This window comes from Gracilinanus agilis, chromosome 1 (assembly GCF_016433145.1).
Source record: "Gracilinanus agilis isolate LMUSP501 chromosome 1, AgileGrace, whole genome shotgun sequence".
NCBI classification, from domain to species: Eukaryota; Metazoa; Chordata; class Mammalia; order Didelphimorphia; family Didelphidae; genus Gracilinanus; species Gracilinanus agilis.
The window spans coordinates 495,533,703-495,548,175 of NC_058130.1; the positions used below are offsets into that span (position 1 = coordinate 495,533,703).

General features: G+C 37.9%; 1 protein-coding gene across 1 annotated transcript; it reads left to right on the top strand.

Moving 5' to 3' along the window:
* Positions 1 to 2,374: 2,374 nt before the first annotated feature.
* Positions 2,375 to 4,001, top strand: MSC (musculin). The gene is made up of 2 exons (XM_044657955.1): positions 2,375 to 2,947; positions 3,915 to 4,001. Exons 1-2 carry the CDS (start codon positions 2,375 to 2,377, stop codon positions 3,999 to 4,001), a joined length of 660 nt encoding a protein of 219 aa, XP_044513890.1.
* Positions 4,002 to 14,473: the final 10,472 nt, after the last annotated feature.

Sequence of the window (14,473 nt, forward strand, 5' to 3'; positions counted from 1 at the left end):
ATGGAGGCTAGACTCGTGATCTCTGTGGGGATCTCCTAGGTGAAGAAAGAAACTCCCTCCAACCAATGCAGGTAGGCACCTGTTCTGTTGCTCCAGAACGTAGTTTGTTACCCGTCTTACCAGTGAGTTAAAGGCTGGTCTCCTTGGCTTAATGGTGCACTACTTCCAGAGAATCTTAAAACTCTAAATTGGATGGAACGTTAAAGGTTCCAAACGGTACTTGATCCGGTATTCCTCCTGACATATCCCAGCCAAGTCTTCTTCCCTATATCACTTGAGTAGTACCAGTGACGGGAACGCATTACCTTATGAAACAATACTATTTCGAACATGCCTAAATGTTAAGAAGTCCTTCTTCTTAATTAATCAGATCTGCCTCCCGTTATTTTCCAAGATGTACTGAAGAAAAGATAAATGTTTACTAAAGTGAAATTGGAAGTACTAACTAGAGCAATATTTTATTCATTAACTGACTTTGCTAAGTGTTCTACTTGGTTTTACATAGACAGGACCTTGTTGCAAAGGAAGGAAGATACTTTGAGTCTGCTTACCGGAAAATACAAGAAAGCAAAACTATCTCTGCTTCTTAAAAAAAAAAAAAAAAGAGCTATTTTTTTCCATAGAGTTGCACCTAATGGGGTGGTCGAAAAATATTTGTTGAAAATTGAGGGGTTTTGATTTTGTTTTTTTATTTTTAAACCTATCTATGCAGCTAGGTGGCAAATTGGATAGAGTGCTAGCTTCATCTTCCTGAGTTCAAATTTGAACTCACTTACTAGGTTGTGTGACCCTGGATAAGTCACTTAACCCTGTTTGCCCCAGTTCTTCTTCAGTAAAATGAGATGAAGAAGGAAATGGCAAACCACTCCCACAGTATTTTTGCCAAGAAACCCCCAAATGATTTCATGAACATTCGGAAACGACTGAACGTCTATCTATCTGTCTGTCTGTCTGTCTGTCTATCTATCCTTTTTAGGTTCATACCAGATAGGTTAAGAGTATGATCTGTTTTATGCATTTTAGAAATGAAACACCAATACATTATTCAAAAGTCAAATCTCATTCTCCTAGTTACTGTCTGCGTGACTGAAACTTTCTAATGCTCAATTTGCACATCTTTAAAATGAAGATATTGGACTAAATGATTTCTAAACCCTCTAATCCTAAAACATCATCATTTATTAAAAAAAAAAAAAAAAAAAAAAAGCCAAACAACTTCGTTGGGGGGAGGGGGAGACAGGAAGAGATAATAATAAGGCTTCATAGATCATAGAATTTAAGAATGGGAAAGGTTTAAGATATCATGTCCTTCTTTACAGGTGGGGAAAAGGGTCTAGAAAATGGGAAGTGAATTGTCCAAGGTCTCAAATATTAAGCTGCAAAGGTGCAGGTCAAAGCAAGATACAGTGCCCTTCCGTGCGGTGAGCAGTGTGTTCACGTTTTCCCCCAGACTATTAAGAACTCTATGTTTTAAGGCTTACAAAACTTATTTTCACAGTAACATCAACCCAGTGAGGGAGGTAGTGAAAGTAAACTGAGGAAAATCCAAAGAGTTTGAGTGATTGCAGGTAAACGCAGAGCTGGTAAATTTCAGATCAACCAGGTCTTTTGATACCCCTAAGAGAACTTGAAAATGGACTATAAGAAGGACTCTTCGCTGTGAAAACACTGAAGGGGGGTGGGGCGAGGGGAGGGTGAAGAGAAAGACGGACTTTATAAAGGTCTGGGGTTCTGGGTTACCGAGAGATTTTTGATCCAGATACTTTTTCCCACCCTGCTTCCTCCTGGGCTCCCGGGATTTTCTAACCCCAGCTGTAATGTTAGAGCTGGCCAGAGGGGCTAAACGAATGGTTTACTGGAAGACTTTCTCAACCCTGAAGCCAAGATAGAGCTCAGTTTGCTCCTGGTTCCTAACTGAGTTTCTCCAAGAGACAACCCTGAGTAGGGGGAGTGGGAAAGGGGTCTGTGATCCCGCCCACTAGTGCCTCCTGCTCATAAAAAAGCGGTCCCCACCCATGACCTTACCAGCCCCACCCTGTCTATCCCCCTATTTTATCCCCCAGATGGTTCGTTCCATAAGCTGTGGATAAATACTTCTGTCAAAAGAGGAAGCCCTTTGCACATCTCAGCGGAACTAGACTGACCCAGCCGCAAGTTTCTCTTTGTTGCGCTCAGCCCGTCATTGTAGTGCACATCCCTGACCGAGGTGTCCCAGGCTGCGCCCGCATCTAGGTTCCCCCGTCTTTGCACTACGTGTTGACAGCCTTCTCTGATCTGTAGTGTTTGAGGGACTGTGGGGAAGCGAAGGTTGAGTGGACTAGAGTGGAGATCAGGAGGGTCTTGGAGGCTTCAAGGGGGCTTGACTGACACGACGATGTCCACTGGCTCTGTGAGCGACCCGGAGGAGTTGCCCGACATGGAGCTGCGTGGGCTGCAACTGGCATACCCAGCTCCAACATCCTCCAAGCGGCAGCCTCGCCGGGGAGGCAGCAGCAGTGAGCTCTACCCATCCGCGGACAACTCTTCTGCGGAAGAAGAGGAGGATGAGGACGCCGAGGAGGAAACTTGCACCTTGGCGGCGGCCCGCGGGGCTAGCGGCAGCTGCAAAAGGAAACGGACTCGGGGAGCTGCGGGTGGCGGAGGAGGGTGCGGTAGCAGTGGCAGTGGAGGAGGTAGCAACTGCAGCAAGAAGTCTCTGCTGCCCAAGGGCTCAACAGCGGAGTGCAAGCAATCGCAAAGAAACGCAGCCAACGCCAGAGAGAGGGCCAGGATGCGAGTGCTGAGCAAAGCCTTTTCCAGGCTCAAGACCAGCCTGCCCTGGGTACCCCCTGACACCAAACTCTCCAAACTGGACACACTTAGACTGGCCTCCAGCTACATAGCACATCTCCGGCAGCTGCTGCAGGAAGACAGATACGAGAATGGTTACGTGCATCCCGTGAATCTGGTAAGGGGTCAGAAAGTAGCTAAATTCCCCCCCCCCCAACTTTCCCCAAGACTGGAGTTTTCCTTCCCGCCCTCCCCCCCGCTAGATTTCCAATGCACTCCGCAGCTTTTTTTGACCGGGAGTCCGGGAGTGTGTAACAAGAGGGGATGCTTAGGTCTAGTGGGAGAGAGTGGCAGAAAGGGTAAATTGTTGTGTAAAGAGGCTTGCCTCTAAAACTAAGAACAGGAGTCCTGTAACTTGAAGAACTTTCTTTTCCCTAAAATGAGGGAGGCTATCCCTTAGCTCCCACAAAGTTATAGTTATGTTCTTTTTTTGTTTTGTTTTGTTTTGTACACCGTGTGCAGTGCTACTTTCAGTGACCTCATGTTTGGCTGATTTAGTAGTTCCGGTCAAATTCTCAGTTAAAACCTTGTCCACTACTCTACTGAAATCTTGCATTGCAAATTGCACAACCTGACTTTTTCCAGTTGATTATCTCTCCTTCCTCTTAGATGCTATGCTGATTATTTAGAATGTTTTTCCGAGGGATGAAAGCAGATAGATTTTTTTTTTTTTTTTTTTTTTTTTTTTTACCCCTTACTCCTACAGTGTTAGAAATGATTCTTTTGGAAAGTCCCATCCAGAACTCCCAGAAAAGCCAGTTCTCTGCTTAAGGTCGGTCCCCATTCTTCTCACCCACTTGAAGAACACCAAAAGGCCCAACTTTACATTGTGAAAAGACAAGTGGAGAATTTGACCGTTCTTTTGTTTTGAAGATGTCAAATGAAATAAAATGTAACATAAATAAATTTTCAAACCACACCACGATTTAAAAACAGATTTTAGACAAAGACACTTTTCAAGGACTTTCCAATCCCCATCCATTGTGGGACAACAAGCACCTGCAGGTAACGTTCAGTCAATTAGGAAGAAACATCACTGGATAGTTAGCTCTTATTCTAATATATTGCCCCAATTTTAATTGCAGACGTGGCCATTCGTGGTTTCAGGAAGACCAGATGGAGACACCAAAGATGTTTCAACAACCAACAGATTATGTGGAACTACAGCTTAAACTGAAGGACTGTCTAATCAATTTAATTGGATTATTCTTTAATAATGGGGGGACAAAGAAATGGTAACAATAAGCTCTCCTTATAAATTAATGTTTTTTTTTCCCTTTCTAACTGGAGAGTCGGAGAAATAGAGGGATTGGAGTATTACAAGAAATGATGAGGTGAGGCCCACAGGTAGATTAGGCAGGAATTAAATGAGTCTTTCTCTGAATAACCTAAAGGAACCATAGCCCTGGACTGGAATAACCTATTTCTCCTGTAATGTTCTCAGTACTACTCCCCCTTCTCCCATCCCACCCACTCCAGGATTTGTTATGAGGTCATTTAGAACCTTTCAGGAATATTCTCTATTTTGTATTCAGCAGTTAGGGATCCAACCCAGACTCAGTGTCTGTTTCTAAACTCACCAGGACAGTGTTATTTGCACTCCAGTGGGCAACAGTATTGTAATATAATGTCATTTAGAAATCAGAAGCAGATTGATAATATATTTTCTTGGTACCCCTTTAGAGCTTCTATCTTATGCAGCAATGCAGTAAGTACAGTTGTGTTTTTACTATCTTTTGAAGGAAAATCTTTCATGGAACACATACTAGGTTCCTATTAACTTCCCCAATATGAAGTTTTTAACTTTTTTTTTAACAGAACAGTTTTTAACATTCCAATTTCTGCACTGAATGATATGTTCAAGAGTTGGTCTCATTCCTATCACCATTCCTCTCTTCCTCACCTTCCCCTGCCTGGAACCAGAGGATTTGGAGCTAAAAGGGGACTTAGATGTAGCACAACCCTCTCATTTTGTAGAGGGAGTAGAGAATGAGAAAAGTGAAGTGATTTATTCCAGGAGCTGAACTCAAATCCTTGGATAGCAAATTGCAGTCTTTCTAGAGCACTGTCAAACAAGCAATGGCCATGCCTTCATACTTAATTTATAAAAGGAAATCATTCCTTTTTTTTAAAGAAAGGAGTTTAGAGCCAGTGCTCCCTAAAGTAAAATTCCCTGCTTAATTTTAACTCAGACCTAACCCAGAAGAAAGAACTTTACATACAATACTGTTTAAAACTCTTTTGGTGGCCTGGGAAGAAAGGTTGGGTTTGTTTACATTATTACAAGTCAAGTTTTTGTTATGTTGTTGCTTTGGGGCTGATATCCTGCATTATGGAGAAATTGCCCTCTTGATGACTAGCAAATGTAAATAACTTTATTTTTTTATGAATAACATTAAAATCATCATAACAAGGAGCCACTCCAGTGTCTTCTTTCCTGCACTGTGCTAAAAGTAAAAGGTTTATGTATAAAATTCAGCTTGAAATGATCTTTTGTCATGAAGTCAAAGTCTTTTACATAATCGTCAACAGTACTGCCCTTCCTTCTCCCCAACACTCAACTGCCTACCCCAGTTGTTGGTGCTCATAGGTGGGCAGGTTTACTCCAAAGCTATCTGCTAAAAGATCATGTGAAACATAGGTATTCCTTAAGGAATTTGAGCCACTGCAGTAACAGAAAGATAGTCTGGGGACACCGTGTATTATCTGATACTGGCAGAGCTTAGATCTACCAAACATTCTGCAGAGTTGTTGAGTCTGTGGTTCTTGTGAGTCAGTTCACATCCTGTATATAAAGTGGTGAGCTATGAAACAGATGATGGCATCATGTAAGTGGATGTAAAAAGCATCCTCTGGCCTCAAAGGATTGTAGGATTTCTAGCTGGAAGAGATTTCAGATCATTTCATCCAATTCTTTTCATAAAAAAACTGAAGCCTGGAGAGGGAGGAGTCTATCTTCAAGTAAGCTGCCTCATGGGAAATGGGTTAGACTTGTTCTGAATGCTATCCAATGCTAAGACTAGAAAGACTAGAAGCAGTGGGTAAAAGGTACAGAGAAGCAACTTCATGCTTGATGTAAAGAAATGTCTTTTTTTTAAATAATGTTTTATTTAAGTATTTTTCCATGGTTACATGTTTAAAGCAACATGTCTTAATAAATTAGTTATTTTAAATATAGTTGTCTGTTTTGGGAGATGATAGGTGGCCTCCATCATTATGAGGCTTCAAACAATGACTGAATAAATCATCTGGGGAATGTTATAGAGGGGGTTATTTTTCAGGTATAGTCAGCTTTAAAAATCCTAGCAAATATTTGAACCAACATCCTCTGGCATCAAATTCAATATACTTGAATAAGACCTTTACTTTTCTTATGTCACTTTATTTTATTTTCAATACAGTTTTGGGAGAGAGGGAATAGAGGTTCATTGTAACACTATAAAGCATTTGAAGTCTTCTATATGCCAGTCTGAAAGTATGAATGCAAAAAAATTTCTTGATAAGAGTGAGAAAATACACACACACACACACACACACACACACACACACACGCACACACACACACACACACACACAAAATCAATTTGTTTGTATTAAGTACCCTTTTCCTGCTTAGAAACACTTTGATATTAAGGATCTTCACATAAGGCTCATTTCTTGGAACTGTGTAGAGTTTAGTTCTCATTGAGGACCTAAGAACATCCTCATAGAGGCTGAAGCATGAGATGACTGTCCTGGAATTAGGACAGGTTTTAAAAGTTCGAAGTGTCTGTGGAAGCCTCATCCCCACTTCTTCATTTTACAGATGAGGATACTGAGATCCAGAGAACTAATGTGACTTGCTCAAACTTCCCTAGATAGGAATAGAGAGAAATAGGATTTAAATCCAAATGCTCTTACTTCAAATTCAATCTTCTTTTGACTTCAATGGATAAAATAGTTTGATGTGAATTTCTTCTCCTGAATAGGCAAAACAAATAATACCCAGCAAAATCTACTTAATACTAGTTGATTTGTTGGGGGGGGGGCTGTTTCCCAGGTGAGCTTTCCATGAAGGACAATTTAGGCAAAGGTAAGATTAAAACTAATGATCTTATTTCCCAGAATGCCAAGGGAGAAATACTTTGGAAGGAAAGGAAATATAAAAATAAGTCAGCCTTAGAAAAGGACTATGAATTTAATTGAGATGACATTTCAGAGAGTAGGATTTGGGTTTTGCCTTAGTTTTTGTTTCAATTTCACCTGCGATTGACAAATGACTACTAAGATCAGAGGAAGAGAGATTCCCTTAACTAGTGTATTTAGTTTGTACAGTTTAAAGCATAGAAATCTAGAAAAGAATAAATATTTGGTGCTTGGGGTGGGATCTGTATGTACAGAGTACATGCTAAATCTCACTCAGGTATTAAAACATTAAAACATAAAGATGTAATTCTATAATGCTGGCCCATCTCTTCCCCCACCTCCATTTTCTAACTCTCCAGAAAATATATTTCTCAAACAGCACCTTCACTGTTGTTTTTACATGATTTCTAGGCCAAAACATTATGTGACCCTTTTCTCAATCTAGAAAGTTTCATTTGCAATAACTCCTATTGGTTAAAATGGTAAATAAAACTTCTATTCTGTGTATAACAATAACTAGAGTCTTAGCCACCATAAAGTTCTTTCCTCTACTTAGCCAACGCAGAGGTTGTATGGGCTAAAAGTGGTGGAAGAGACATTTCAATCACAAACTGGAACTTAGGTGGGAGTAGGAGGGAGTCTTTAGATGATATTTGATGATAAGTGGTATCAACATTGGGTGGATGATTTTTGAAAAGTTTGTTTTTAAAAATGGCTTCTGTGAGTTACTGGAACTAAGAGGAAAAGTGTGTTACTAAAAAGAGATAGAGGTGGGAGTGGGGAGTTGGAAAGGCAAATGCCAGCAAAGGAAGTATATACATCCCATAAATGATTGAAAGAAGGCAAATGTCCATGTTACTGGCTAGAGTGGAAGTAGTCTTTTGTAGTCAAAGCAGTGTTGCTTCATTGATGTCAAAGCAACCAAAATCCCCTTTTCACCCAAACCTCTTTGCTTATATGAATGTTTCACCAAGAGCTAATTTCAGAACTCTCATTTTGAAACATTCAACTTCGAAGGGCTCTGGTATGACTGTTAAATTAACTGCAAACGTCCGAGCTGGAGGTGAAACTTGGACAGGACGTTGGCCCTTGACTTCCTACCACCTTATATCATGTTACATATTTTTTTCTTTTAAAGCCTTGCAACAAAAACTGAAAAAATACCACTTGCAATTTTAAAACCATATTTCCCCACCCCCAAACACTTAAGTATACGTATGATAAGAAATTTCTTTTGCACTATGAAGTATCACCTTGATACACCAAGAAAAATGAGTGAGCAATTTGCCTTCAGGAATTATACTAGTCTTACTTTTTAGTCTCCCCCTTTTCCCTCTCTCCTCAACTCTCTCACTGTCCCTCCTACCATTCCTTCCTTCATTTCCTCCCTCCTTTTTCCCTGCCCTTCTTCCTTTCTTTATGCCTTACTCCTTCCTTCCTTTCTCTCTCTCTCTCTCTCTCTCCTTTTCTTTGCCTTCCTTTCCTTCTTTCTCTTTCTTTCATTCCATTGCTGTCTTTCCAAGTCTGTCTCTGTCTCTCTGTCCCTATTGCTTTGTCTATTCCTGTCTCTCTATCTTGGCTTACCTCCAACAGTGAGTTAGGGAAATGAGTGAGTGAAAGTGTGGTCAAGAAAACAGTGCCATGAGCAGGGTGCCTGAGAATTCAAAGAGAATCAGAAGACAAAAGGAGAAAGAAGAGAAAAGATGTTAAGATGGAAGCAAATTTGTTACATGTTCTATAAAACACAATGGAAGGAATGAATGAATAGCTTTAGATGGGAAATTGGGAAATTGGGGTGTTTGAAGGAGATTTGAAAAAGAGAGAAGACTATGGAGGATGGAGGATGGAGTTTGTATAATACAATTAGGGGTTCAGGATTACTGGGATGGGGAAGGTATGACCAAGGAGGAATTTGTTAATAATTGTAAATGAGTTTAGGAGGGTTATTAATATCACTAGAAATTTGCCCTTGGTTTTCTTTCAGAAGATCTAATGGAGTGGCAAACATTTACATAGTAGTGTTCCTTTACCATCCATGAAGTTATGCCAGACTAATAGATAGAGCAGGAAGAAATGCCATCTCTTTACAATTAAGGCAGAAAATATCCCCTATAGGCAGAAAGAGATATCATTTTTTCCTTTTGTATTCAGCATGACTCTATTATTCCAATTATATTCTTTTTCTCCCTCCCACAACTATATAAACTAGGAGAGACATCCCTTATTAGAAAAGTCATAAATGAAAACCTGAAGATGCTAGGGAATGAATGCAAAGAGGGTCCCACATACCTGTTCTAGTGCTTTAAACAATGAACGGGAACAAGGTTGGCCAATGGAAGGGTAAAAGCATTTATATAGCATCTACTGGATACCAGGTACTGTACTAAGTGTTTTACAAATACCTTACTAGATGTTGACAACTATCCTTTGAAGCAGAGGATGTTACTATTCCTATTTTACAATGGAAGAAACTTTAGCAAACATAGATTACGGGACTTGCCCTGGATCACAGAGCTTATAAGAGTCTGGGTTCAGAACAATGTAACTACTGCTATGTTTGAGAATCTAGGCACTACTTCTACCCAAAAGGTGTATGTACTCTAGGGAGCTTTCAGACCCTGAACTGTTGTTTTGATTGCCTTCTTTCCTTTCTTTCTTTTATTAAGCACAACCTACTTTGATATAACTACAGACAAACATCCTTTTATATGCTTTCATCTCTTTGTTCTTCTATATATCTTCTTGTGGGGAAAAAAATCACCCAATTTTGGGTGCTCCTTTTTACATGTAAGTAGCTGTTTTAGCAACCTTGGAATCATCTTAGACTCCCCATAAAACCTTAACTCCTGTATACAGCCAAATTTTCCCAGTTTTCATGATATCTCAGATATAGATATAGCTATATCTTTTACACACACACTATCCTAGTTCAATAGCCAGGTAGCAATTATACAATGATTTAAATTTTGGAAAGTGCTTTACAAACACTCTCATTTTAAGCACACAACAATCCTGGTAGTTATCTGCTATTATTATCCCTGTTTTTCAGATGAGGAAACTGATGCAGACAATGGTTAGTACCTTGTCATTGTGAAAAACAAATAAGATAATAATTGTGAAGTGTTTTACTTAGTGTCTGGCACATAGTAAGCACTATGTAAATGTTAGTTGCTATTAACACTAATAATTCATTCTTCTCTTCCCCCAAAGCACCAGTGTCTCCTTTGCTCCAGTATGAGCTGGCAATATCCAAGGACTTATCTACCAACTTTGTCTTGATTAGTATGATCTAGAGATATCTTTTATGCTGAATATTCCAAAAGTGTTTAGTGAAATTTGTTCTGTCCACCCAAATTGGGAATTAAGTTTCCTGTATCTACAAGAAGATTGATAGCTTTTCTGTGTGGAAGCCATACCTCATCTGTAAAATGAAGAGGCCAGATTATCTCTGAGGTCACTTCTAACAAAAGTCAATTTTTTATTATTTTGAAGCATAGATTTTCACTCTTCATAGTTAATTTATTAGACATTTAGAAAATTAAATCAAAATGTGCATTTTGTTATTTTAAAAAATATTTTATTTTTCAAACTATATGCAAAAATAGTTTTTAACACATTTAATTATTTTTAATTCCAAGTTCTCTCTTTCTACCATCCCCAGACAGCAAGCAAATTGATATTTGCAATCATGCAAAACAGAAACATATATTTTAACTTTAGTGTTTTATATAACTGACAGAAAGATGAGTTTAGCAAAATATTTAATCATTTTATAGATTATTAATCTTTAGACTGCTACCAGAAAAATCTCTTGTTTTAAAACATCTTCTGCTACTCTCAAGTAGCAAATTTTGTCACCCCAGCATCTCGAAAAAATTTTATATTGCTGCTGAGTCTGTCAGTTATTGTAGTAATTGACATGGAGTGCCTGGGTTTATGGGAGCAACATGTGAGATATCCACCAAAAATATTGATTTGCCAGAACCATTGTTTGTAGCACAAAAAAAAAAAAAAAAAAAAAAAAACAAAGACAATTGGAAGCAAAGTATGTAACCATGAGTAGGAGAAAGACTAAGTAAATTGTGCTATATAAGTGGAATATTATCCTACACTTTCCAAAAGCATTTAGTGCAGGGGTCGGCAAGGTATGGCTCTCGAGACATATCTGGCTCTTTTGAGGGCCAGATATGGCTCTTTCTGCAGGAGCCATAAAGTCAATTTTTTTCAGGCGCTGTTACAGGAGCGCACCCTGTGAACACTGTATGGCTCTCACAAAATTACATTTTTAAAAATGTGGTGTTTATGGCTCTCATGGCCAAAAAGGTTGCCGACCCCTGATTTAGTGAATGTGGTCAAAATAGGCTTGAAGCTTTAAGAAACTTTTATTTATAAAATCAAGCAAGCAAGCAAAATTTACTAAGTACCTACTATGTGGTAGGCACTACACTAGTGATTTATACTTCCTTCATTCATTATGGTGTGAAAGGTATCTTACTTTTTTCTGTAAATTTTTAAAATGAGAAGATGACGAAATAACTATACAAACCTGGCCCAACTCACAAATGTTTTGGTGTTTGTTTTCCTAATAGATATAATTTTAAAGGTCAGAGAAATCTACTTTTTCTCTTGGCACTTCCCTGGGCAAATAGATTGCATATTATGTATTTTGTTCTCTTGTTTCCACTTATTTTCCAAGTTTTCCCAGTTTACTCTGAATTCTTCATTTTTGTTTTAATAATATTCCACTTATATAGCATATTTATTTAGTTTTTCTTCTGCCCATGGCTACCCACTTTGTTTCCAGTTTTTTTCTACTACAATGGTTTTGGCAAATCAGTACTTTTGGCAGATATTTCCCACATTGCTCTCATTAAGTCCAGGCACTCTATGTCTAGCTCTCACCATCTGAGGTTTTTAATTAGCATAAAGGATCCCATAAATTGACCTACCTGATGGCTACTTTCTCCTAACTAATATATTCTGAAGACTCAATATGGCCCTGTTCAGGATTATCAAAGTATCAAAACTAAGACTGAACATTATTTGGGTTGATTATATGACATTAAATAAAGAAAAATCAGCCTTCAAATGCTCGATTCGAAAAAAATATGCATCCAAGCCATTTTTGCCCTTACTCATATATACCATTTGTCCCATAATTGCCATTAGGTACCAAAGTTATCAACTGGGCAGGTAGTTGGTCCATTGGACAAAGTTCTGGATCTGGAGGCAGGAATATCTGAGTTCAAATCAGACCTCAGCCAAATTCTAGCTTTGAGACCCTGTCACTCGACTGTTTGCCTCACTTTTTTTTATCTATGAAATGAGTTGGTGAAGAAAGTGGAAGACCACTCCAGTATCTTTTCCAAGAAAATCCCAAACAGAATTAAGAAAAGTTGGACATGATTGAAAATGACTAAAAAATTATGATTTAGGCTAACTTCTTCAGTTTAAGATTAAAAACCTGTGCAAATGAATGGGACCTACAGACATAAAAGTGTAACTATTTCATAGAAGTATAAGGATTAGATTTCATAACTTTTGAATTTCCAATTGGCATTTAGATCAGTGAAGCATACTACATTAGGATTTGACTCAATGACAATATTTTACATACAAATTTTAAAAATTTGGGAAATGGCACAATGTGGCATCACTGGTTTACTTGCTATGTTATTTAAGCTATGCCACTTAACCACTTTGGGGTATGCTTATCTCATCTGTAAAATGAAAGTGTTGAATTAGTTGACTTCTAAGATAACTTCCAGCTCTACAATTCTAGGATTGCTTTTCAATCTCCCACCAAGTATTTCCTACTATGCTTGTGCTTGCTCTTACTATGATATAATAAAGTGATACTGAAAATCTGACCCAAAGGACAAAGTCAGGCTAAACGGAAATATTTTGAGACTTACCAGATATAAGTTGAATTATTCCTTGGATTTTTTTCCACAATGATCCTGTGTCATTTCTATATGACTTCACAATTGACTCTAAAGCCATGCCACAGACCTCCAAGATTCTAGCCCCCAAATCATCCAAAGATGCAGAAATGCTTAATCGTCCTATTAGGAATCTTTCTGGAAGGAAATTCATTTCTGTTGCTATTATCAATAGATCTGTCAATTTCAGCAAAATTATTATGATGGATAAAGGTAAACTTGAATTTGCATTAAAATACTCAAAAGAAAAAGATGTTTCTCTTATAGAATGACAAGTCTCTTTCAATAAGATGTATATAATTGCAAATGTATAAAGAAGTGAAATAGTTTTATTATATTTTATTTGCCCCAGAATAAGAATAGTATCTCATATATATGTGTATATATATATTTATGTATAATAATATAATATATTCAAAGACTGCTGAAATATGGGAGTGCATTACAAAAATGTAACTTTCCTTCATTTGAATGCTTCTAAGGTACTGAAAAAACAAAGTATGTTGAAGAAGAGAAAAGCTAAACTCCTGTTAACTAGAAAAGTATTGGGAGGTGGGAAATTACTATAAAATCAGTTAGCAAGCACATTGGAGAAAAGAGGGTATTATATAATAATTACAGTCTTAATAATTTGGAATTGGAATGCTTCTCAAGAGTCATCTGGATCAAGATTGTTTCCTATGTTTAAATTCCACATATAACATGCTGTATAATGGTGAACTTTGGGCTCCATGGTCACCCAAAGAGTCTATGAATAGATTTCAGTATATCTGTGAACTTGAATGGGAAAATGTTTTCACAATTGAATTTCAATATAGTTAGGTTTTTTATAATCTTATGAATTTTATTTTATGCATTTAAAAACATCCAGAAAAGAGCCTATAGGTTTCAAGAGACTGCCAAAGGAAGCCATGACACAAAATAATTTAAGTAACCCTGTGGTAGATAAATGCAGACTATGTTTAAGCATTTTCAAGAATAGGGAGCTTAATACATTTTGAGGCAGTCCATTCCATTGTTAGACTACATTAATGATTAGAAAGTTCTTACCTGGTGTAGTGGAGTGAGAGGTGATATAGAGCCAGGAGGCGAGGATTCAAATGCTAGCTCAGATGCTTAATACATACACACACACACACACACACACACACAAACATATGTATATATATATATATATATACATATATATATCAGTTGGAATAGGATACTTAAGACTTTCTGAATTCCAGTTTTCTCATATATTAAGCAGATATTTCTCTCAGGATTTTTGTGAGAAGCAATATGAGCTATCATTTACATATAAAAGGAAAGGCTCAAATAAATTCAGTATAGAAAAAGATATACTGATAACAGGGGGAAAGTGAAAGATGACTCGTGGAGAGCAGGTGCTACATTGGTATCCTTACAATGTCATGAAAATGCAAAAATTTGCACATTTATTGGATCCTCTCTGATACTTTATTGCAAGCAAGGACAAGAGTTGCCCTGTAGTGGCAAGCTTGACTGTGTTGCAATTTGAATCATTATAGGGAATATTCACATGGTTAAGATCATATCTACAGTGGAGTATTAGAGTA